The 23,984-nt window shown below is 35.0% G+C and overlaps 3 protein-coding genes across 5 annotated transcripts; 2 read left to right on the top strand and 1 right to left on the bottom strand.

Annotated features, from left to right (window-relative positions):
* The first annotated feature begins 230 nt into the window (after nucleotides 1-230).
* LOC9317029 (protein argonaute 5) lies at nucleotides 231-5,891 on the top strand. The gene is made up of 20 exons (XM_002880916.2): nucleotides 231-932; nucleotides 1,372-1,577; nucleotides 1,689-1,838; nucleotides 1,925-2,073; nucleotides 2,229-2,338; nucleotides 2,438-2,541; nucleotides 2,686-2,821; nucleotides 2,919-3,035; nucleotides 3,149-3,259; nucleotides 3,354-3,425; nucleotides 3,615-3,737; nucleotides 3,811-3,949; nucleotides 4,030-4,151; nucleotides 4,231-4,368; nucleotides 4,453-4,595; nucleotides 4,678-4,740; nucleotides 4,818-5,017; nucleotides 5,103-5,176; nucleotides 5,264-5,358; nucleotides 5,440-5,891. Exons 1-20 carry the CDS (start codon nucleotides 387-389, stop codon nucleotides 5,645-5,647), a joined length of 3,006 nt encoding a protein of 1,001 aa, XP_002880962.1. The 5' UTR covers nucleotides 231-386; the 3' UTR covers nucleotides 5,648-5,891.
* A 2,854-nt stretch (nucleotides 5,892-8,745) lies between these two features.
* Nucleotides 8,746-17,103, top strand: LOC9315199 (syndetin). 2 transcript variants are annotated; one of them, XM_021028120.1, is made up of 25 exons: nucleotides 8,746-9,226; nucleotides 9,309-9,476; nucleotides 9,583-9,657; nucleotides 9,779-9,857; nucleotides 9,971-10,035; nucleotides 10,152-10,241; nucleotides 10,595-10,684; nucleotides 10,803-10,889; nucleotides 10,973-11,056; nucleotides 11,199-11,318; nucleotides 11,790-11,818; nucleotides 11,948-12,080; nucleotides 12,735-13,250; nucleotides 13,380-13,912; nucleotides 14,019-14,082; nucleotides 14,180-14,282; nucleotides 14,405-14,586; nucleotides 14,785-14,910; nucleotides 15,188-15,258; nucleotides 15,463-15,525; nucleotides 15,730-15,802; nucleotides 16,123-16,242; nucleotides 16,412-16,489; nucleotides 16,581-16,631; nucleotides 16,736-17,103. In XM_021028120.1, the coding sequence occupies exons 1-25, from the start codon at nucleotides 8,972-8,974 to the stop codon at nucleotides 16,847-16,849; spliced, it is 3,369 nt and encodes a 1,122-aa protein (XP_020883779.1). In that variant the 5' UTR covers nucleotides 8,746-8,971; the 3' UTR covers nucleotides 16,850-17,103. The 2 variants fall into 2 exon arrangements, with proteins under 2 accessions (XP_020883779.1, XP_020883780.1); XM_021028121.1 differs by lacking the exons at nucleotides 8,746-9,226; nucleotides 9,309-9,476; nucleotides 9,583-9,657 and having other exon boundaries at nucleotides 9,976-10,035; nucleotides 16,736-17,083.
* A 1,528-nt stretch (nucleotides 17,104-18,631) lies between these two features.
* On the bottom strand, nucleotides 18,632-22,455 carry LOC9315198 (serine carboxypeptidase-like 51). Of its 2 annotated transcripts, XM_021028141.1 has the most exons (13): nucleotides 22,194-22,455; nucleotides 21,977-22,071; nucleotides 21,779-21,886; nucleotides 21,372-21,618; nucleotides 21,229-21,272; nucleotides 21,054-21,121; nucleotides 20,858-20,963; nucleotides 20,551-20,762; nucleotides 20,340-20,409; nucleotides 20,154-20,204; nucleotides 19,963-20,015; nucleotides 19,305-19,437; nucleotides 18,632-18,813 (listed from the first exon to the last, which is right to left on the bottom strand). In XM_021028141.1, the coding sequence occupies exons 1-13, from the start codon at nucleotides 22,321-22,323 to the stop codon at nucleotides 18,745-18,747; spliced, it is 1,386 nt and encodes a 461-aa protein (XP_020883800.1). In that variant the 5' UTR covers nucleotides 22,324-22,455; the 3' UTR covers nucleotides 18,632-18,744. The 2 variants fall into 2 exon arrangements, with proteins under 2 accessions (XP_020883800.1, XP_020883801.1); XM_021028142.1 differs by lacking the exon at nucleotides 22,194-22,455 and having other exon boundaries at nucleotides 18,636-18,813; nucleotides 21,372-21,608; nucleotides 21,977-22,010.
* Nucleotides 22,456-23,984: the final 1,529 nt, after the last annotated feature.

Genomic DNA, 23,984 nt, shown 5'->3' with positions numbered 1-23,984 from the left:
TACGACCCGACCCACACACACAGGTAGGCACAGAGGAAATTACGCAGAACGTGGTGACAAAGCCACAAGGGCAAAACAGTCATTTAACTAACTAACCCTTGGATTTCTTCACAACGCGGATAAGGGCAAAATGGTCAAACTGGTTTAATTTTGATTTTGAAAGAAAAGGGAAGGCAAAGAGATAAGGGCAAAATAGTCAAAGTGGTTTTAGTTTTTGATTTTTGTTTCTTTAATTAAAACAATTGACGGGAAAAAACCGACGACCTTGAGATTCCTTTTAAAACCAAGACGTCCCACTCTCTTCTCACACACAGCAGTAACCATTTTCTCTCTCTCTCCGATTTTGAAACGATTTTTGTTTCTTCTTTGGGAAGCTTTCCGCTACAATGTCAAATCGTGGTGGTCACGGCGGCGCTAGTCGTGGTCGAGGAGGACGTAGGTCTGATCAGAGACAAAATCAGTCTTCTGGTCAGGCTGCTTGGCCGGGTTTACAACAAAGCTCCGGTGGTCGTGGTGGTTCTGTTTCTGGCGGGAGAGGTCGTGGTAACGTCGGAAGAGGTGAAACTAGTGGAGATCTGACGGCGACGCAAGTTCCGGTTGCTTCTGTTTCTGGCGGGAGAGGTCGTGGTAACGTCGGACGAAGCGATTCTACCGGAGATCCGACGGCGACGTCTGTTGCTTCTTCGTCTAAGACGATGTCTGTTTCTTCTTCGTCTAAAGAGGAAAGTAAGGTTACGGAGGTTTCTGAGGCTTTGGCGAAGGTTGAGATTACTCCGACGGAGACGAAACCGGAAACGACGCTTCCTCCGGCGTCATCTAAGGCGATTACGTATCCGGTACGGCCAGGGCGTGGTACTTTGGGGAAGAAAGTCCTTATTCGTGCGAATCATTTCCTTGTTCAAATTGCTGATTGTGATCTCTATCACTACGATGTAAGTTTCCGGCGATTTTTTTTTTCTGTTTCTTGCTTTTTTTCTCGACGAATCTGTACTAGTTTGTCGTTTCTATTTCACAAGTTTTAGTGATTTTTGCTTACCTTGTACGTCGAACAATGAATCTGCGTTTTGGACTTGTTTTTGTCGTTTATGTTCATCTAACGTTGTTGTTTCACTGAAGTTTCTGGCTGAGAATTTGTTTGTTTCTGTTGCATCAGTGGGGGCGTTTTTTTTTTTTTTCATTTGACGAATCTACTGTTGTTTGTCCTTTTTATTGTTGATCTGATGTATTTTCGTATGTATTTCACAAAGTTCTTAGAGATTTTTGACACGATGAATGAATCTGCTTTTCAGTATCTGCGTTTATGACTTGTTTTTGTCATATAGCGTAGTTGTTTCGATTTTTAGCTAAAACTTTTTTTTATTGGGTTTACAGGTTTCGATTAATCCTGAGGTGATATCAAAGGCAGTGAACAGGAACGTGATGAAACTTTTGGTTAAGAACTATAAAGATTCTCACTTGGGAGGGAAGGCTCCAGCGTATGATGGAAGGAAAAGCCTCTATACTGCTGGTGCATTACCTTTTGAATCGAAAGAGTTTGTTGTGAATCTGGCGGAAAAAAGAGCTGATGGTTCTTCTGGGTAATGTCTTGTTTAAACTCTTTGTGAATGTGTTTGTTTTTTTTATGGTAGGAAATGCTCGTAGCACCTTTTTCTCTTACAGTTTTTGGGCATTGTGACTTCTTTTGGCAGGAAGGACAGATCGTTTAAAGTTGCTATAAAGCTGGCGTCAAGACCTGATCTTTATCAGTTGCAACAGTTCCTTGCTCATAGGCAAAGAGATGCTCCATATGATACTATCCAAGTGCTTGATGTTGTTCTCAGGGACAAGCCCTCTAATGAGTAGGAATTCTGGAAGTTGCTTATACTTCAGTATTGTCTAAAGCTATGCATAAACTTTAACATTCCCTGTATTGCTTTCTGTTCAGTTATGTCTCTGTTGGGAGGTCTTTTTTCCACACTAGTTTGGGAAAGGACACCAGAGATGGTAGGGGTGAGCTTGGAGATGGTATTGAGTACTGGAGAGGTTTTTTCCAAAGTCTAAGGCTGACTCAGATGGGTTTGTCTCTTAACATCGGTAAGAACATGCTAAATGTTATCCTGGATTGGTTCTGTTGATGAAATCTCGTTTTTTTTTTTATTTGATTGTGATTTGAATAATTCTACTTGTTTATGGTTTTGACTGGAGATGATTTTGATGCATTATAGCTGTGTTGTTTTCTTATAATGCAGACGTTTCAGCAAGATCATTCTATGAACCAATCGTTGTCACTGAGTTTATTAGCAAGTTTCTGAATATAAGAGACTTAAACAGACCACTTAGAGACTCAGATCGACTTAAGGTATCTATCTGACTTTTACTCCACCATTTAAATTATTAATATTATTAAAGAGGATGTCATATATGATTCTTATCTTGAAAATCATATGTTGGTATCTAGGTGAAGAAAGTTTTGAGGACACTAAAAGTTAAGTTGCTACATTGGAACAGCACAAAAAGTGCCAAGATTAGTGGGATTTCCAGCTGTCCCATCAGTCAGCTAAGGTGAAGATGCTTACTTCATTAAGCCTTAACAAAGTTTAACAAAGTGCAGAATCGTTGAACTTTGTTTCTTGCTTTTTCTTTCAAGAGGTTTCTGAATCTTTGGTTATATTGTAGCTGATGTTGCCTTTGTTCTAATCATTTCAGGTTCACTTTAGAGGACAAATCAGAGAAGACGGTTATACAATATTTTGCTGAAAAATATAATTATAGAGTGAAATACCCGGCTCTACCTGCTATTCAAACTGGGAGTGACACAAGACCCGTCTACCTACCTATGGAAGTATGATTTCAATTTAAACATCTACTCTTTTACCTCCCATCATTCTCGTGGATTCATTTTGTATCATTAAAGATCTGGTTATTCCTGGTTCTTGCAGCTCTGCCAAATTGACGAAGGGCAAAGATACACCAAAAGGCTTAATGAGAAGCAAGTGACTGCGTTGCTAAGAGCTACCTGCCAACGACCTCAAGAGAGAGAGAACTCGATCAAAAACGTAGGTTTAGTCCTCTTTACATCACATATACAATTGTTCTTCCATGGGAAAAAGAGTCTTTATTTTTGCACTTCTATTTTGACTAACATCACGTTTAATCTTTCTATTATTAGTTGGTTGTGAAAAATAATTATAACAATGTTCATGGTCTGAGCAAGGAGTTTGGGATGTCAGTGACTAGCCAACTAGCCTCGATTGAAGCTCGTGTACTTCCTCCACCGATGGTGATTCTCTGACTCTACTTTTGTTACTAATTTGCTTTATTGTTATTCATTTTCTTTGCAATGTTGCTCATCACGATGTTCTTTCTGTTAATAGTTGAAGTACCATGAAAGCGGTAGAGAGAAGATGGTCAATCCAAGCCTGGGACAGTGGAACATGATTAACAAGGTAAAAGTGAAACTGTAATTGACTATCATAATATTTTTGCTCTCTGTAGGCTCTTTGTGTGTGTGTGTGGATATGAAAGAAAAAGTTAGTGATGAAGATTTGTGCTTAATGCTTCTATTGTGGTTTAATGTGTGTTACCAAATTTTGGGTCTCTTACCTCCTTTTGACTGTGATATTTTTGTGGTCTAGAAAATGGTTAATGGAGCAAGAGTTGCATCTTGGACTTGCGTAAATTTCTCTACGCGGATTGACCGAGGTTTACCCCAAGAGTTCTGCAAACAATTGACTGGGATGTGCGTCAGCAAAGGAATGGTCTGTCTTGTCTCATGCTTATCACAATTTCATACCAGAAAAGTTACTAACTGTTTCTTATTCTTTGTGCCAGGAATTTAATCCACAACCTGCTATTCCGTTCATCTCTTATCCGCCTCAAAGAATTGAGGAAGCTCTTCATGATATCCACAATAGGGCACCTGGTCTCCAACTGTTGATTGTAATATTGCCTGATGTGACTGGATCATATGGTAAATCTGTGCAAATGATTTGTAATATTTGGTGCAAAATTTATTCCAACAATCTGTTCATGAAGTTCTTCTGTCCACAGGACAAATCAAAAGGATCTGTGAAACAGAATTGGGGATCGTCTCTCAGTGTTGCCAACCAAGACAAGCTTCTAAACTCAATAAGCAGTACATGGAAAATGTTGCCTTGAAGATTAATGTCAAGGTCTAATCATCTTATGCTTCTTATTGTTTAATCATTCAGCTGTTTTATATGACGGTGTAAAACGGTTATTTGTTTACAGACTGGGGGAAGGAACACTGTTCTTAATGATGCTATTAGAAGAAACATACCTCTTATTACTGATCGCCCAACCATAATCATGGGTGCTGATGTGACTCATCCGCAACCTGGAGAGGACTCGAGTCCTTCTATTGCTGCTGTATGTATATCTTGATTAATTTTACTTGTATCTCATTATACTATTGATTCATCATAAAAGTTAATTCTCCTTTTTGAACTGCAGGTTGTGGCCTCTATGGACTGGCCTGAGATAACTAAATACCGAGGACTGGTTTCTGCTCAAGCTCATAGGGAAGAAATTATCCAGGACCTGTATAAGCTGGTTCAGGATCCACAACGTGGGCTAGTCCACTCTGGTTTGATAAGGTAAGAACAAAACATCTACAACTTGTTGTTTTCTTTGATTTTTCACAGTTACAAAAAAAATGGACACTGTTTGTGATTGCAGGGAACATTTCATAGCATTCAGGAGAGCTACGGGCCAGATACCTCAAAGGATTATCTTCTATCGGTAAGTGTTTTTTGCATTCCATGCTTGAACATTTAATAGCATGAGCAGGTTTAGCTAATTGTTTTTCCTTTATACAGCGACGGAGTAAGCGAAGGGCAGTTTAGTCAGGTTCTGCTGCATGAGATGACAGCTATACGAAAGGCTTGTAACTCTCTCCAAGAGAACTATGTTCCTCGTGTCACTTTCGTGATTGTCCAGAAACGTCACCACACTCGTTTGTTCCCTGAGCAACACGGGAATCGTGATACGACTGATAAAAGTGGCAATATTCAACCAGGTTTCTCACTCGCTTCTCTTCTCTATCAACTTAATTCCGTTGATGATCGAAAATGCTAGTAACATATTTGCATTTCCTTTATTAGGTACTGTCGTTGACACTACAATCTGTCACCCGAATGAGTTCGACTTCTATTTGAACAGCCACGCTGGTATTCAGGTATTACTTCCAGAATCTTAGACCAATTAATGATCTCTATTGTCTCTGCAGAATTCTAAGTTTCTTTGAATGTTTGAATGGTAATAGGGAACAAGCAGGCCGGCTCATTACCATGTTCTTCTCGACGAGAACGGTTTCACTGCTGATCAGTTGCAAATGCTCACCAACAACCTCTGCTACACGTAAGAAACAACAACATTGTACATTTTCCTTTGACATGTGTTAACTCTCTGAAACTAACAAAACATAAAAACTGTATACAGGTTTGCGAGGTGCACAAGATCTGTGTCAATTGTGCCACCAGCCTACTACGCTCACTTGGCTGCTTTCCGTGCCCGCTACTACATGGAGAGTGAGATGTCTGATGGAGGCTCGAGCAGGTCGAGGAACACAACAACAGGTGCGGGTCAAGTCATTTCGCAGCTCCCAGCAATAAAAGATAACGTCAAGGACGTTATGTTTTACTGCTGATGATACTTCTTCTTCTCTTTACCAGTTTCAAAAGCCGTTAATACTTCAAAAAAAAAAACTATATGCGGCTCGGGTTTGACCACTTTTGGGTTTGGCTGTGAATGTTTTGAAGGATTCGGCCAACTTTTTCTCTTAGGACTTATATTATGCGTTTTGGTTTAAGACAGATGATCTGATGACTAGTTTTGTCGTTTGTGAACACACCAATGGTTAATTATGGGTTTTTGGACGATCATTTGCCTCAGTATTTTTACTAATGGTCTTTTGCGTAAATATCTTGGTATTATTTTTTTGCTTTGAGAATTGTCGGCCTCTGCTTTTTATCTTTCCATGGGTTTTCGTAATTTTCACAATGAAATTGAAAATCCAAGCCATGTTTTCAGCAAAAAAAAAACAAGAATAAACAAAAATGTATATGTGTAATACCATTACAGTAATAGGATGAATAAACAAAAATGGAAAGTTCTGGGAAACTTGGGAAGCAAGTTTAATAAAGGAGTATATAAACATGACAAAACCTACCTGGAACTTGCATATAAAGTCTAACTCTCTCTCTCAATCTTCACATAAACACATCAGAATCAGATCACTCTTCCAATTCTCTCCTCTTTTGTTACTTTGAAACCCTGATTAGATAGGGATAAAAAGTTAAGCAAACACACAGTAGACTAGAGAACAGACGTAGAAGCAAGAGTTCTTTGTTTGAGGCAACAATTCGAGCGGCTAAATCTGAGAGAGGTGATAATTAAGAATTCTCTTTTTTCGTTTTCTAAGCTATGAATCGTTTAAAGAAAGCTCCTGAGGGGGATTTCTTGTGACGTTGTCTCCAGAACCTCCATTTGAAAGAGACTAAGATTCTTCGTCGATCATACAAAACCTCAAATTTAATATGAAAGAATGCTTCTTTGGGTTCTTTGGCTGGAAATTCTTTCCGCTTGGGTAGAAACTGAGCCGTAACAGAGTTTGAATGTAAACAACAGTATAAGTCTAAATTTTGTTTTGGAAAGTTTGTATTTAATACTCAGTTTCATTTGTTAAAACAAAAACATTAATTTTTCAAACTTGACCTCTGCTTCAGTTCTTTTGTTAATCTCCAATACAAACATTTATGATAAACTCAAATATAATTTGACTCAATGTCTTATGATGATTCATGTGGTTTCAAGTTCATGAATCCTTCTGAATCTAGTGGAGGGTTTAAATTACTCTTAAAAACATAAGGTTTCCTTAAAATTTTCATAAACTAATAATATTAAAATTCAAAACTTCGAAATATATATATAGAATAGTTGCATCGACTGTCAAACGAACAACAGAAGAAGTCGCTAGTCGCAGTGGCTTGTCGCGAGCAACTAGTAAATGAACATGCCAAATTTAAGTTGTTTAAAATGAACGGTCCATAACTCAACGCAAACACAATTTTTGAAGTTAACACATGTTGTATTAGTGACAGCTATCTCTACCATTTTGAACCCAATAATTAGAATGATAGGATACAGAAAACTGTATTTGACACACTACCGATGTATGGTTTTTTTTTTTTTTTTTTTTTCGACCTTGTATGATGAGGAAGAATATGCTATGACTAAAAGCAGTCATGATCTTTATGACAGAGTACCGCCTCACAAACTTGGATATCACACGGGGATAATAGAAAAAATGCATTCATCATAGTTTGTTCTATTCGAGGGGGCACCATTTTGCTTGTTGTGATCTATGTTGCATGGAAACGGGAGCGGGTACGCGGAAACGGAATCGTTTAGAAGCGCTGAAGCGATTTTTTAGAAAATTTTACGGAAGCGGTACGCGATGGAAGCGTATAGTACATATAAAGAATATATATATATATGTATATATATATATAACTATATATTAAACATTATATCATATTACAAGTTATATTAACCCCATAAATCTAATAAATAAATTTTAAAAACTAAATTTAAAAATTAAACCAATTTTTACAACAAACAAAATCAAATAATTCAAGAAAAAAATTATAACACTATATTCATTCTTTTTTTAAAATAACATCAAACAAAATCGTTTCAAATTATGTATATTATAGGTAAAAATATGATCAAACTCAAGTCTCTCGAAATTAATCTAAATTAATTAATCATTTATAATATCTCTCACATATTAGATTCATGTCATTGCTATTTTCTAAACATGATTTTGTTAAAAATAAAATACAAAGATTAGTATGCAAAATTTTTAGTTTGAGTTTGTTTGATTAAAAATAATAATTTCATGTTTTATTTGTAAAATTGAATTTATAAAATGGAAGCGCAAGCTTCCAAACCGGAATCGTAAGCTTCCAACGAGCTTCCAAAGTTGAATTTTTGGAAACGCGATGGAAGCGAGATTCCGAAAGCTTCCAAGAGCTTCCGATTCCGACTAAGATTCCGAAGCGGGAAGCGGACCTCCGACGAAGATTCCGTGCTTCCTAGGTTGTGATCATCTTCTTTTTTTGGAAGACGAAACATAAGTCCTAACTATATTATTATTATTATTATTATTATTATTATTATTATTATTATTATTATTATTATTATTATACTCCCTCCGTTTCATAATATAAGGCGTTTTGGGTAAAGTATTTTGTTTCACAATATAAGTCGTTTTCGAGTTTCAATGCAAATTATATATTATTTTAATATTTTATGATTATTTATATTATGCAGTCTCTTTTATGATTGGCTGAACTTTTAAAAAGTAGATCTTCTTAATCTGCGTGCTTTTACCTAAAACGACTTATATTTTGAAACGGAGGGAGTATAGTATATAGCATTCTAAACTTTTTGTTATTTACTTTTTCAATGGATTACTTTTGTGGATTTATTTTTAATTCAATAATATTATAATCTAATAAACTTCATATATATATATATATATATATATTTCTTTTTTTTTCAACAACAAAATTCTATTTATGGATTTGATTAGCCATATATAGTGGTAAGATGTTTTATACATTAAGAGATGGCAATAGAGTAATTAAAGATAGTCTTAGAAAATTGACAAAAAAGCAAAACATAAGGAAAAAAATAAGAATATAATATAAACATTAACACTATAGAGAAAAAATTTGGAAGAAGAGTGTAAAAAGAAGAAGTGGCTTTAATCAAACACACACCATTGTCGAAACAAATCAAAAGACTCAACAAAAGTCTCCTTCTTCTAGATCTCTTCCCGATCCGATTTGTGACTCGCCGGAAAATAAAAAACACAGACATTTTCTCCGATCGTGAAATCGATTACTCCTTTGGAAAATTGGATGGATCAATTATTGATCTTACTGGTATAAAGAAGAGATGAGAGATGCAGCCAAATCTCTTCCCATTCGGTTCAGTTTTGGGTAATCCATTTCTCTTCAATGGCGGTGGAGATCTAAACGAACTTGGTTCTGGTGCTGGATTCGAAAGCTCTAGGGTTTTCTTCTTACTTCCTTTCTTATTATCTCAAGGCACTGGTGTCATGGATTTATCGAAGGTTGGTGAAAAATTCCTCAGCTCTGTTAAATCCGCTACTTCTCTTGGTCTCTTACCATCACCATCTATCTCTGATCGTCCTGAGGTAATAAAAATCTCAACTTTAACTTGTTTTGTTCAATTTTTAACATCAATGGAGCTTCTAAGGAATTGGGATTTTTGTGTAGATTCCGGCACGTGCTGCGGCAGCTGCTGCGGTTGCTCGTGCTTTGGCGGGACTTCCTTCTGATCAGAGGTTGAGTATATCTTCTACTGCTACTGAGCTTAACTCAATTTATGGAAATAGACCTCTTCCTCAACAAGTTGAAGAGCTTGAAGAGGGATTTTATGAAGAGGTGTGTGTGTGTGTTTGTCTGCTTTATCTTAGTGTTTGTGATATTGGAAGATTTCGTTTTTTATCACTAAGCCCACTAGCGACATTTTGGTTTTGTTTTTGTGTAGGATTTTGATCCGGTAAGGCATATTTTGGAGAATGTGCCGGAAGATGAAAGTGAGTTAGCTTATTTTGAGAAGCAGGTACTAACTAGTAACTTCTCTCAAGGAATTGAATATTGACTGATGCGTCTATCGTGAAAGGTATAAGAATGGTGATGAATGTTTTAGTTAGTGAGTTTGATAGGTTTTGTTTACTGTCTAGGCTACCTTGAGGTTGGTACAGCTGGATAGAGTGGCGGAAAATCTGTCACACCATGTTATGGAGCATCATGAAGTAATGGGTAAGTATCTTGAATTGAAAAAACTTTGTCTTTTTCCTCTTGTGAAAATCGATATCGATTGAGAAGACCATATTTGTTTTGTTTTGTGAGTATTAATATTTGCTTTTGGCCAGTGAAGGGGATGAATTTGGTAAGAGAATTGGAAAAAGATTTGAAGATTGCAAATGTCATCTGCAAGGTATGAGTTTCATATTCTTTAACCTAAATTTTTATGAACAGTACAGTGGTTTCATTTTCTATTTTATCTGTTACTGGTTTGACCTTGGTGTGACTATTTTGTGTATTTATTGCCAGAATGGAAGACGAAATTTGACCTCTTCTATGAATGAGGCTTCAAGAGATCTTATTGTACACACTCATTCCAAAAAGAAACAAGCTCTTCTGGTAGGCTTCTCTTTTTATTTCAGACATCTAGGCTCCACTGATTGTTTCTTTATTCTGCTTTCTTGAAATATTTCATGAGTTATAGTTTCCTTCTGAAACCCCCATCAATATGCTCAAGAACTTTGTGTAGAAAATTACTCTGTATATATTTTGTTTTAATCTCTGAAGATACTTTCAGGATGTTTCTATACGCAAGTACTTTCTTAGATACAATCTAATGTGTATTCTCGCCTAATTTTTTGTTTTAATATATCTAAACATACTGTGAAGATTTTTTTCTTTCTAGCATGCCTTTTTGCTTCTGGATACCATGTAATTAGAGAGGCATGAATGTTTAATTATTCTACTTGCAGGATATGCTTCCTATACTAACTGACCTCCGCCATGCAAGAGTAATGCAGTCAACTCTTGAAGACCTTGTTGAAGAAGGAAACTATTGCAAGGTTGGTAGTTTACCTTCGTCTTTGTTGTCTACTTCCATGGTTTTCTTATATGAATTATGGTGATATTATGTTATGGAACTAACAAGAGATGGGAATGTAATCCTTATTTATTATGCAGGCATTTCAAGTTCTATCTGAGTATTTGCAGCTGCTTGACAGTCTATCTGAGTTCTCAGCAGCCCAAGAGATGACCCGTGGTGTTGAGGTAGTTATGGCTTATTTATGACCAACCATTGTCTTCATAATTTTCTATTGCCAGTCGGTTGAGCTTCTCATACTCTTTTCAAGGTTTGGTTAGGAAGAACTCTTCATAAGCTGGATTCACTTTTGTTGGGCGTTTGCCAGGAATTCAAAGAAGATAGTTATGTAATGGTTAGTAAGCCAACTCATTCTCATGCATCTCTATAGCTTTCTCCTTTTGAAATTAAAAGGATGGAATTGTGGGCCTTCAGTTTAGTGGAGAACTAGACATTTTGTTCAGTGATTTAACTTGTTTATGTGCTCATACCTTTAGGTCCTCGACGCTTATGCACTGATCGGTGATGTCTCTGGTCTCGCAGAAAAGATACAAAGCTTCTTTATGCAGGAAGTTATCTCAGAAACCCACTCAGTGCTAAAGAGCATTGTTGGGGAGGTATGTGAGCTAAATATTCATTTGTTGCTCCTGTAGGATGTAGTCGTGCATGCTTGGATGGTTGAATGTATTGAGCTTGCTGGTGTATGATGCAATCGTAGTTTTTCCCCTTTATTTTTGTGCAAGCCGCAATCTCTTTTCTGTGTTGCTTAGATGTCACTTTTGATCCTAGCAGATACACGAAAGTAGAAAATTTGAAATCTGAGCATTAATATAGATAGATATATTGAATGGTTAACAAGTTTGATTTTTTAATAGATGACATCACTCCTTTTTTTTTTGCAAATGTAAAGATGGCTACAAGTTTTTTACACGTTCTGATTTATCTTATTTCAATCTGCATGCAATCTTTGTCATAGGCGGTAATGCGTTTTTACTTCATCATACTGAGCACGAAATGAGTTTATTAAGGTCAGCATATCAAACCAATCAGATTGTTGATCCATTCTGTATATATATTTGTTTTTGTAGGATAACAGTGCTGCCACCCAATATAGTAGGTATGCTCTATGCACTTGAGTTATTATTACTGGTACCTATTACAGTATCTAGTATTTATATCTGGTCCCTTTTTCTTTGGATTCTAGTATTCTTTCTAATTTGTTTTTTTCTTTTTTAATTAATTTCAGACTTACCTACAGCGATCTATGCCTTCAGACACCAGAATCCAAGTTTAGGCAATGTCTTTTGAGAACACTAGCTGTGCTCTTTCAGTTAATATATTCATACCATGAGATAATGAGTTTCACGCCAGAAAAGAAGGTAGGTTCCATTCCCTGCTTTAGTTTGTATTTAACATTTTCTTATTACCTTGATACTTGATAGGGTTCTTGAAACAGCCTCTGGTTCTAATTTCAGTGCTATAATATTTTTTAGATTTCATAGTCTTAAACACCTCTGTGCAAACCTTTTACCTATTGTCTGAGCCAAACTATACCTAAACTCAGTGTATAAACACTTCTCTTTAACACTGCAATTAGAGGAAATCTTAGCATACGTTTATAATTTTCTGTGTGCTTGTTTAGTTTGGTGGTGTGTAGAACTCGAAGAATACCAGCTTTATTGATAGGGATTTATGTCAAAATTTATATCATCATGTATGCAAGTCTTGGTTATTACTTGATTTCCTAGTTAACATAAAATTACGAGGTTTTCTATCTAAGTACTCCATGTCAGGTAATTGATTGTACAATAATTTTGATATGTTCTTTAATTTTAGTACAATTTTTTTTTCTTTGTTTTATTCCCTGTCGGCTTGAAGGATAATGGGTCCTAAAATCTTCTCTTTGATGGCTTCATTGCTCGGTATCTTATACATTGTCAACTTCCTTTAGATTTTTTCTGTATGTTGTCAATGTCAATTTATTTAAATTATCTCTAATGGTTTTTAAGGGCTAAGCTTCTGAACTGGAACAGGTAGAAAGTTTGATCTCACCAAGTCCTGCAACAACTCAAAAGGTTGATTCAGTGACCGAAAGTTCATGCAACCCACAGGATGGTGGTCTCTTTTCAGGAAGCATACCTCCTTGTACCATTTCTGCTGAAGAGTCTGATGGAAGTGGAACATCCAGTTCAGTGCAACATGCGTCTGATATTGCAATAGATGAGTCTAGGAATTCTGGAGATACAGTATCAAGTAGCGAGTCGCCATGGTACTATCTACGAAAAGAAAGTGCAGCTTTTGTTTCAGAAACTCTTCAGAGAGGACGCAGAAATCTTTGGCAACTTACAACAAGTCGTGTGTCAGTTTTGCTCTCTTCCCCAGGTGCTTCTTCGACAAGTATACATCAGTTCCTAAAAAATTATGAAGACCTGAGCATCTTTATCCTTGCTGGGGAAGCTTTCTGTGGATTTGAAGTTGTTGATTTTAGGGAGAAGCTAAAGGGTGTATGCGAAAATTATTTCACTGCATTTCATAGGCAAAGCATGCATGTAAGTTCAGTTTCACAATGCCTGTTGGACTAACATTGCCAATACCACATACCTAGTTAATTTCATGCATCACCTCTCCTACATGATAACATGAAGATAAAGTTTTTGTTTGGTTTTTCTTCCTAACAGGCGCTTAAAATGGTCCTGGAGAAGGAGACATGGACGAAACTGTCACCAGATACTGTGCAAGCTATTAATTTTGCTGGTCTTGTGGGGGATGGGGCTCCCCTAATTATTTCTTCCCGCAGTGCCTCGGGTTCTTCCAGATTCCCTCACTCTAATAAGTCAAATGACTCAATTGATCCAAGTGGCAACAGGAGTGGATTTTCATATTGGCTGAAAAGTGGAAACCCCTTCTCAGCAAAGTTAACTCACTATAGAGAAGATCAAGACTACTCCTCGGTCAATGGAGGAGATCATGAAGGTAATGATAGTATTCACGATGATGTTGTGAATCCCAAGATAACAGACAAAAACCACATCAACGGAGGTAGTCCTGTTTCTGAAGATGAAAACGAAGACCTTCTTGCTGACTTTATTGATGAGGATAGTCAGCTTCCAAGACGAAGTTTTACACGTAGTCAATCAAGGAGTTCTTCTTCATATTTCAATACTAATGATGATTTGACAGCTCAAACAGGATCGTCCCTTTGTCTTCTAAGGTAATATGCAGTTTAGTAAATGTTTTATAATGCAGCCTTCCTGTTACATATTTTCTGCGAGTCACTGTGTGACATGGAATTACATTCATTGTTTTTGATGTCTAAGATCCATGGATAAGTACGCGAGGCTTATGCAGAAACTAGAAATTGTTAATGTTGAATTCTTTAAGGTACCAATCTAATTCTTGGAATTCTGCATATTTCTGTACTATTCTTCCTCATTATCTTTTCTAACGTTTATCTTACACCTGTTTGAAATTTTGTTAGGGAATATGCCAATTGTTTGGGGTCTTTTTCTATTTCGTTTTTCAAGTATTTGGTCAAGAAAATACTAATTCAGGTGGAAAAGGAGTTGCCGACTCTTTCAATCGTGAGTTACTGATTCTTTTACTTTTGATCCTCCTCTTTGTTTGTAATGTTACTCCCCACCAATGTCAGTATGAGTCGTGTTATGACTTTTAAGGCTCAACAAAGATATATTTTGAAATGCAGCTCGTTTGAAAAGCTGCTTATCCCGGATATCACAAGAGTGTGAGCAATGGATAAAACCTCACCTTTCATCATCACCATCTTCTTCACTTGCCTTTCCCAACACAGTTAGTCTTGCGGATGTGACTCCAGCAAGTCCCTTAAATACTTCTGGTCACTTATCAGGCGTATCTTTTAGTCTCAAGGTATAACCTAGGGCTAGGTTTTCATCAATCTGAACTACAATTAATATTTTTTTCTGTCCATTAGTAACTCTAAATATAATCGAATCATTTATATTTAGCGTATTTGATATATTGTGTGAGAAAAGAAGAGCAGCTGCCTTACTTTCTTCTTATCATCTCAAAGTTGTAGAATAAAAGGATTATCATCTTTACTTGCAGGAAAGATGTGCTGCTGTGGACACAGTATCTCTTGTGGCTCGGGTATTGCATAAATCAAAGGCTCATCTCCAATCAATGTTAATGTCAAGAAATGGCTCTCTGGTTGAAGACTTCTTTGATCAACTGGTATGCACCTCTTTCAGTTCTGAGTCCTTAAGAGAAAGTCTGGTTGGATGTATTGCCTTACTTGGCTGTGCTGTTGACAACATGCATACAATCTTATTATACAAAGACTTCTGTAGCATCCAATAGTCTTTTGCCTCTAAATAATAATGGATTATGCAGGACATGATCAGTACTTTCATTGTGTTCCTTTCCTAAACTAATTTCTCCTATATATACAAAAGAACTATTTAAATACAATATATTTGAAGGAGTTGCATTAAAAGGAATGATTCATCAGGTTGGTTCCGTACCTGATCTGACAAAGCACTTACATAGGACAACTGCGAGGATACTGCTGCATGTTAATGGGTAAATTGCCGATCTACTTATGAGCTTGTGTTTTCGAAAGAAGTTATTAGATAAATTGCACCTCTCTCTTCCCTTGCGCCTTCGTTCTTATTCTTACTGACCTCAGGATTTTTGAAACTGTTACGTTGAATGTATATACTGTGAATTCAATTGGTACGCTAACTGGGGGTATGCATATTCATTCAGCTTCAACTAATTTTACAGATATGTTGACCGGATAGCTAATTCTAAATGGGAAATCAAGGAGCTTGGAATGGAGCATAATGGGTTTGTTTACCGGATGACCCCTAACTGAATCATGCAATATACTTACTGTTTTTGTTTATATATATATTGCTCGTGTTGTATAAAGAAAGCTATACTTGGCAAGCCACATTACTGAATTCAGATTTTAGATATTCAGTACTGGCATGCTGGACCATTGGTTGCATCACTGCTATCTTATATATAATAACCTCTTTGAACTAACAGGTATGTTGATCTGATGCTCGGGGAATTCAAACACTACAAAACAAGGCTTGCTCATGGAGGCATTCCACAGGAGGTAAATTTCTCTAAGACCTCATCATTTCCAGAAGTTGAGAATATTGCCAGAAAACATCAATACTTGCATCTTTGGATTGGGACATCAGTGGCGACTGTTTTTCTGAGCCCTCTATTAGTAGTTGGCACCTGTTGAGATTGTTGGTTTTCTATGTTTTTGTGTGTCACAATCAAACTGAACATAATTCTGCTGCATAAACAGTCAACTGACAAACGGCATGCAACTTAATTTGATTAAGATATCAGATTGAGAATGTTTTCTTATCATACTATATGGAAATCTCAAATCTGTATCCACTTTAAACTTCTTTTCATATATAGGTCCAAAACCGCCTACTGAAATATGGAATTGAAATATTTGCGGAGATACTTGTTGAAGGCTTATCTCGAATAAAAAGATGTACTGATGAAGGACGTGTTCTCATGTCATTAGATCTTCAGGTACTTTTCCCAATCTTTTCCAGTGTTCTTCTCTTCTACGCGAGATCAGGAATTGTATACATGAGTAATAAATTTTTCAATCAACATTGAAAGACATTCCAATACTAATATAGAAACTTCAAATAAACAACACAGCTGCAATTGATATATTGAATCTATCTTCTTGTAGGTTCTAATAAACGGGCTACAGCACTTTGTGCAAACAGATGTGAAGGAAAAGTTAAAGATAGTCGTAACATTTATCAAGGTAAGCAAAACAGAAACTCATATGTAAGCGCAGACTCAAAAACAGAAACATTTGTTACGGCTTAAACCAAAATCATCACTCCTCTTTGCAGGCGTACTATCTGCCAGAGACGGAATTTGTTCACTGGGCAAGGGCTCATCCGGTAAACAAACAAATCTTTTTCTCTCTGGCTTGCGTAAACCAAACCTATATTTTACTTCTAGAAGAGTTGAGAAAAATGTATAAACATGGGTTGTAAATATGCAGGGATATACAAAAGCACAGGTCCTTGGACTGGTGAATTTAGTAGCCACCATGAAAGGTTGGAAAAGGAAAACGCGGCTGGAAGTTATCGAGAAGATCGAATCAGCTTCACTGTAGATCAACTAGAAGCTTCTGGCAGCTTCAGCAACATCAAGTAATTCTCTGGTCTTGTCCTGTCTGTTCTTACTTTTGCATTTGTATTGAGTGGTGTAAATTTGAGGATAGGCCCTTCTTAGTAGTTACTTGTCATTGCTTATGTGTTTCTTTAAAAGATCCTCCTGAAGTTGTATATTCTTCAAGATTGTAACACACAATTTTTCCTCCATTTAGTTACTTAATTAGTATCTTAAATATTTGTTATATTAGATTCTTACTTGGATTTCCCAAATTAATTGAACTAGCTCGGCTTTAATTTTTGTTGCATCCTTTTTTCTTTACTTTAAATTTATTCTATAGATAAATAATAACATCGGCATATGATTCTCAAAGAAATTTGTTCGGTGGTAGATTTCCAATTCATCGTTTTTCTCTCCACTCACGAGAGTTTCTTTCCGACCACAATCCGACAATGGTCTTGGACTAGTGGTGGTGTCTTTCCGCTGAAGCTTCGTCAAAGCGGCCTCTGTTATCTCAATATTGAATATCTTCGTCTTCATCATCGTCGAATTCATGACTATGATGTTAATTTCTTCAAATTGAGAAAGAACTTTCAAACCCAGATTTGGGATCCAGGAGTTCATATTTACAGATTTGCAAATGGTGGAATACGACGACTCCGTACGGATAGAATCAAGGGAAGCCGTTTTATGTTTGTTTTGACGATTGAGATCTTAGTTCTCCATCTCGCGAAGACGTCAACAAGTTTCAGTATTGATGGTGATATTTTTTTACTTTCTCCGATTGTTTCTTTTGGATTGAGGGAGACTTTGTTGGGCTTCAAAACTAGGATTAATCGCAGACTCGATGAACCGGTGTCACTTCCCCAATCCTCACAGGAAGAGTTGAATTTGGTGATTCAGAGAGGCTTATGGCTTTTTGTTGATTGGATGATCACAATCCATCGATGGCCTCCAAATATCCAAGATGAAGTTTTGAAGTTAATTTCAATATGGATTAAAGAATGGAGAATTCATGATGAGTATCTCAGAGAACATATTATTGGAGTCATAGAGAAAGCAAATCAGGCTATTGAAGACTATAGTTTTATCTCTAATTTCGACCAACATGTTATTGAAGTTCATGATCTTGTTGCCGAGAAGCTTCACCACATAAAGGCAACGTATTCAAAAGGCCATTTCATAGAATCAGCCATTATCGTTGTTCTTTGGTATAGAGAATTCTTTGGTATTAACAAAAGGAAGATACAAGAGAAAGAGATACTACTGAGCCCACGTTTTGCTATTGAACATGGTATATACTTGTGTCCCGTCTTGGATTTACTTTCAAATATTTATTGGTTACAATGGAAACATTCACTATGGCAACAACCGCGGGAGAGAAAACAATGGATATATCCCGATGAACATAGAAGGTCTATGCTGGATCCATCAAGTACTTTGATTTCAATGAGACAACAAGTTCCAGAATCATTTCCAACGACATTTAATTTCACTGTTTCAAAAAATGTAGTGCCAATGGCATTTTGGAGTTTCAGCTATAAGCTGATAGCCAATAAAAAGTGTGTGAAGGGGGGACATAACAGATTATATCTGTTAGCCTATAAGTCTAAAGATAGCATGGTTACTCTCCACTCCTTCATCGAAATTGTAATAATTTCCTGTATTTACGTAAACGGTTGTTTAGAAATGATTGTGTATCTTGTAAACACTTTTTGATATCAATATATTTGATTTGCCGGAAAAAAATAAAAGGAAAAAAAAAATAAAAAAAAAGCATGTGTAGGTAGTTTCACTGTTGACTTCTTTTATTAATTTTTAACGTTTTGAGTTATAAAATCAATCAGATGTGAAAGGAGTCATATTGTGATGTGAAAGTTTGGAAGAAAGAATGGGTCAAAGTTGTGGTGACTTCGTTATTTCTCCAACCATTTTTAATGCAACACATGGCTCATCTACTGGTACCTGTTTTTTTTCCAAACAAAATATTCAACATATTAGTTTTCCAAATTATTTACCATATTCTCCATCAAAAAACACACACACACTGTCTGATTTTTCTTTTATTATGTTGCGTGTAAAGGAAAAGAGAATTCTATATATAGCTATTTAATATTGATGTTAAAAAAAAAAAATTGACAAAAGAAAAAATCATAAAGATTGAGTCAGTGTTTTAAAGTATTAAAGAGACAGTCGACAATTTGTTTTGATATAAAGAAAATGCAGAAAAAAGCATGAAACAGACACAAAAGAGACTTGTGCTTTCGTTTAATAGATTCATCACGTATCTCTCACGTTATTCAATAAATATCGATGCAATATTTCACTGTATATATATGCAATATTTGTGATGGCTGTGCAAGAAATATTTATGACTTATGCAAAATAATTTATTTATATATATATGAATGAAGAGAAGTTACTAAAGGATAAAAAGTGAGAGTGTATGTACTTACAAAATGACCAGCACCAAGAATCCAATAAAAATGGAGATTTTTGTATGATTTGGTAAAGCCTCTTGTTGTTCTGTCACTTTCGCAGAATAATGGCCTCCTTTCCATTTTCTTGAATTCTTCTAGCCCCTCCCACCTTGCACATCATCATCATCATTATCATGTAAATGACAAATTTATATACCAACAACCTATTTTTTTATAATTAATACAAACAACATTTCTTAAGCTATTTAATATTATTCCCTCTATTATTATTACTTTCTCCCTTTCACAAAAAGTGTCGTTTTAAGGTTTTAATCTTGTTTCACAAATAATGTCGTTTTATGTTTTCGATGCAGTTTTTAAGACTAATTCTCTTTTTCATCCCTATTTTTTTAGCTTATTAATTAGAGAGAATGTATTATATAGTATATTTATAAAGGGTAGAAAACAAATTTGTTTATTTTTCTTAATTTGTGTGAAAATAGTAGAATGACATAAAACCGAGGGAATATTTTTTTAATTTTTTTAATTTATTTATTATCATTGATTAGTCATTCCTCACTTTTTTATAAGTGTGCCTATATTCAGTAATTTTTTGGATTCTATTTTCATAACAAAATAACTATATTTTGATGATGATGTAATGACTAAAATTAGAAAAGTAGTTTGGCCTTACTTGAGTTTGTGAACCCATGCTTCAGTTCCACTTGTTGAACAGATAACATCAAGCTGCGTATAACCACATGTCAATTTATCTCATTCTTTAAATTTTATATTCAATTAACAATTTTTTTCTTGCAATGCAAATGATTTCTCATCTTTCATATCAATCAAATATAATTTTTTTATAGATAATGATGGTCTTACTTGTCCATTATAGATGGTCACATCTATCCCCTTGGCAAGAAGCTCATCGACCTGCCAAAAAAATAAAAATATTTTAGTTATTATTAAAATATCATAATCTAACCTTCAAAATAATTGAAACTTTTTATACATTTGATAATTTACTAATTTAAATAGTTTATATATATATATATAAAGAAATATTACGTCTTCAATTACAGGTTTCATAAAAGCAGCCTCCATCGCTGCAAACACATCATTCGAATTGTTTCCCCATCTGTTGATTTAAAATTTTGACAAAAAAAAAAAAAATCTGTTGATTTAAAAAAAAACCACATAATAACACATTTAACAACTAAAATTGACTATATTAAGTTTGATACTACGATTAAATTTTTTATCAAAAAAAGTTACTTACATGAGGTCGTTGGGAATAATCTTGAGCTTCTTCTTAATAACACCATTCATTAACTTACCAAGGTCTCCTTCATCATCTTCTACGTCACTTGAACTTCTCAAATCATTTAAATATCTTGAATACTTTTTTATTTTCTCTTCTTTTTTGATTTTTAAACTCGTCGTAAGCGAGACAGGGTCCATTTCAGTATCCAGTAGAAAATTGTAAAAATCCTACATTAAACCAACATGTAAATTATTCACTTTACCATCAAATCCTTATAATTGTAAATACTAATGGATAAAAAATAAGAGGACAAAAAATTTACGACTGAATTGGATTTGGAACTAATCAAGTTTTCGAGGTCCATCCATGTTTGTGTGGCATCAACGTATTCACCATTCTTAATTTGTGTTTTAATCTTCTCGGCTAAGCTGCTCCAAAAAAAAAAGTGTAATAAATAGATTAGAGAAGTAAATTAATTATATATTAGTTAGAAATATTGATTTTGTATTAAGAAAGACCTAGTAGAGAGATCCAAGCCATTGTCATCAAGCCTAGAGACATACTTAAGAAGAGGTCCCCATGAAAACTGTAACAATTAATTAATCAAAATCATATGAATATATCATTTAATCACAAATAAATGAGATTACTCTAACAAGTGACAAGTGAAAAAAAATGATGAAAAATACTCACCACAAAATCTTCAGGGGATATCCAACTATCTCCCAAAATAACTCCTATTCACTCAATATATATAATGGAATTATGTGTCTACATTATATTAGTTTCATTTTATTCAATGAAGAAAAGAGAAGAAAAAGAAAGTATCCCTTTACCTCCAAGTTGAAGCTTTAATTTGCCAGATTGAACCGCGTCGAAAACCAATAAACCGAGTTTAACCGCGATTTTGCCACCATAAGATTCAGCAACAATGAAGAGAGGGCTTTGGTTTAAAGTCTGGTTTTTGTTGAAGAGTTGTTGCAACAGTTTGGTCAAATCTTGTGCTGCTTCTTCATCACTTTTCACATACAAATCCTTTTGATTCCCCTCCACGAAACTATAACCTGACCCAACTGGACTATCCTTTTATTAAAAAAAAAAAAACAAAATTTAAATTCAACATAAACGAGTCTTAAAGACTCATCAAAATATAAACTACGCAACCGTAATTAATTATATATTTTAAAATAGATAAAGAATAATAATAATATTGATGGTAATGAAATAAAAAAAAAATAGATACCACAAACAGGAGATCGGCCTTCTTCAACCAAGTTGAGTTTCTGGGCTTGAGAAATGTGTCTAATGGTCCAACCTCCTGAAAATTCCCTATTCCAACCCCTGAAGCTCCCTGTTCTCACCAAAACCAAATAATTGAAAACATTAATGATCAATAAACAACAAATGTATAAAAGACAAATAAAAGAAGATAAAACCTTACAGGTCCACCTTGAAGCCAGAGGATGATAGGCCATGGCGTAGAAGGATCTTCAACTCTATATGGACTTTTATAATGCCACCAAAACATGTGTGCTTCTATATTTTTCCGATTTTGATTTAGAAAAAAGAGTCAAAACAAAACCCATTTAGTCATATCTAACATAAACCAATTGATTTCTTGAAAAAGTTGGTAGAAGAATTAGAGATAAAGAACGTACTTGGTCTAACTTCGACGTATCCCCAAGCTTCGGATCCATTGGAGTTACTTCTTCTTACAGGTTTGGTTTGTCCATTGGTACATGACACAATGAGGCATAGAATCACAAGATGAACAACGGATTTCTTCATTCAGACGACTCTTTTTGGATCAATTTACCTATCTTGTGATTGTGGGAGAGGGAGAGAGAAAAAAAAGATTGAGAGAGATAAAGATCTAGGAGAAGTAATATATTTTGGAGTGTCAAGTCATTAAGTCAATACTATTGGTTCAACCTTATTTGGTATATATATACCAAATAATGAAAATACTAGTAAATATAGAATGTCAGAAAAATTCTTACTGTAAAAATTATTAACCAAAGAATGAAAGAAATATTTTATTCCATAAGATAAGATTAATATTTTATTTCTATTGTTTGTATAGTTTGATTATTTTTCAATTTTAGATTATGACTAAAAGGATTTTCGTTTTTCATTTTTAAAAACTTCTATTGTATTATAATAAATTGATAAGAAAATATGATTAGAAAACATGCTAGTAAAAAATTATAATTATATCAAAAAGTAATTTGACTAACATTTAAGTAATATATTATTACCAAATATTTGTGAGAAAAGTATCGAAATTGTTATACATTTACAATGTGAATGTGTTTATTAAAAAATATTTTTGGTTTTTAGTATAATAACAAGATGATTGATCCATGTTGTGTAAATTATATCATATTATTTAATGATACATTGATATCGTAGTTCAATATATATATTTTTGTATATTAATTATATTTATCTTCACCATTTTAGTATAGTCACCTCAATGTAAATAAAAATGAACATGTAATCACACAATATTACAGTTCAGTTTTATTTATAACGAGAAAATTCCATTAAAACACTTTTGAAATGGTTCTTACTTCCAAGTGTTGTTTTAGATTTGAGCGAAAGCGAAGAACACCAAGTAAATTATGCGGTTCTTTATTGTGTTTTAGCGAGTGTTGTTTTAGATTATTGCTTTTCCTAGATGAAATTAGATTTTTTTTTTTTGGTACCAATGTTAAGTATTTATACCGTTTTCAAGTTTGAAACAGAAAATACAGAGGAAACAATGAAAGCAGAAAGACCAAAAACTACGACTAAAAGAACTACGAATACAAGATAAAACACGATAAAAAAACAAAGCGAAACAAACGGCAGAGGCCTGAAGAGGAAACACCGATTCCGAACCGCAAAGCTCGAACATTTGCGTAATTGCCTCAATTCTCCAAAAAACTCAAAACCTCGTCGTCGTTGCCACATACAAACCTTTCTTCTAATGGCACGTCCTCAAAACCTCCAAAAAAAGACCGTCTACAACTTCTCCGAAGACTAATGCAAAAATGAAATCGCTAGAGAGGCTTAACCGCACCCGGCTGCACGAAAGCATCTACGGATAGCCTCTGACCACCATTTCCCGAGCAAGAAGCTAGATGAACCATCTCCCACGGGATTGAAATTAGATTTGGTTAGCCTCTTTTGTTGATGAAGTGTAGATTAATTGCTACTTATAGTGTTTTGTTAATACCGGATTTGGATATCGGGGCTGCGTTTATGGGTGGATAGTTTTCTACTTGTTGAAATATTTTCCAAGCGGTAAAAACCTCAGATCACCTTTTGGACTGATTATCAAAAAACAATATCTTTGGTTTGCTCCTTCGATGATGCGGGCACGAATGCAACTGTTTTTTCCTATGACACCAAAAAAGTGGTTTCGACATTGATTACGAATAGATTCATGCGTAAGTTTGTTATCC

Source organism: Arabidopsis lyrata (genome assembly GCF_000004255.2).
Source record: "Arabidopsis lyrata subsp. lyrata unplaced genomic scaffold ARALYscaffold_4, whole genome shotgun sequence".
In the NCBI taxonomy this organism is placed as follows: domain Eukaryota; kingdom Viridiplantae; phylum Streptophyta; class Magnoliopsida; order Brassicales; family Brassicaceae; genus Arabidopsis; species Arabidopsis lyrata.
The sequence above is the reverse complement of the archived record's forward strand: the minus strand, read 5'-3'. Positions and strand labels throughout refer to the sequence as shown.

Bases quoted from the DNA above. Each gene is read 5' to 3' on its own strand.
- LOC9317029 (XM_002880916.2), top strand. From the start codon at position 387: ATGTCAAATCGTGGTGGTCACGGCGGCGCTAGTCGTGGTCGAGGAGGA. The intron at 3,036-3,148 runs GTAGGTTTAGTC...TTCTATTATTAG, and splicing joins GAGAGAACTCGATCAAAAAC to TTGGTTGTGAAAAATAATTA. The intron at 5,359-5,439 runs GTAAGAAACAAC...AACTGTATACAG, and splicing joins ACCAACAACCTCTGCTACAC to GTTTGCGAGGTGCACAAGAT.
- LOC9315199 (XM_021028120.1), top strand. From the start codon at position 8,972: ATGCAGCCAAATCTCTTCCCATTCGGTTCAGTTTTGGGTAATCCATTT. The intron at 15,526-15,729 runs GTTTGTTTACCG...TTGAACTAACAG, and splicing joins CTTGGAATGGAGCATAATGG to GTATGTTGATCTGATGCTCG. The intron at 16,632-16,735 runs GTAAACAAACAA...GTAAATATGCAG, and splicing joins ACTGGGCAAGGGCTCATCCG to GGATATACAAAAGCACAGGT.
- LOC9315198 (XM_021028141.1), bottom strand. From the start codon at position 22,323: ATGAAGAAATCCGTTGTTCATCTTGTGATTCTATGCCTCATTGTGTCA. The intron at 21,619-21,778 runs GTATCTATTTTT...TTTTAATAAAAG, and splicing joins AGGCCGATCTCCTGTTTGTG to GATAGTCCAGTTGGGTCAGG. The intron at 21,122-21,228 runs GTGAGTATTTTT...TAATTGTTACAG, and splicing joins TATCCCCTGAAGATTTTGTG to TTTTCATGGGGACCTCTTCT.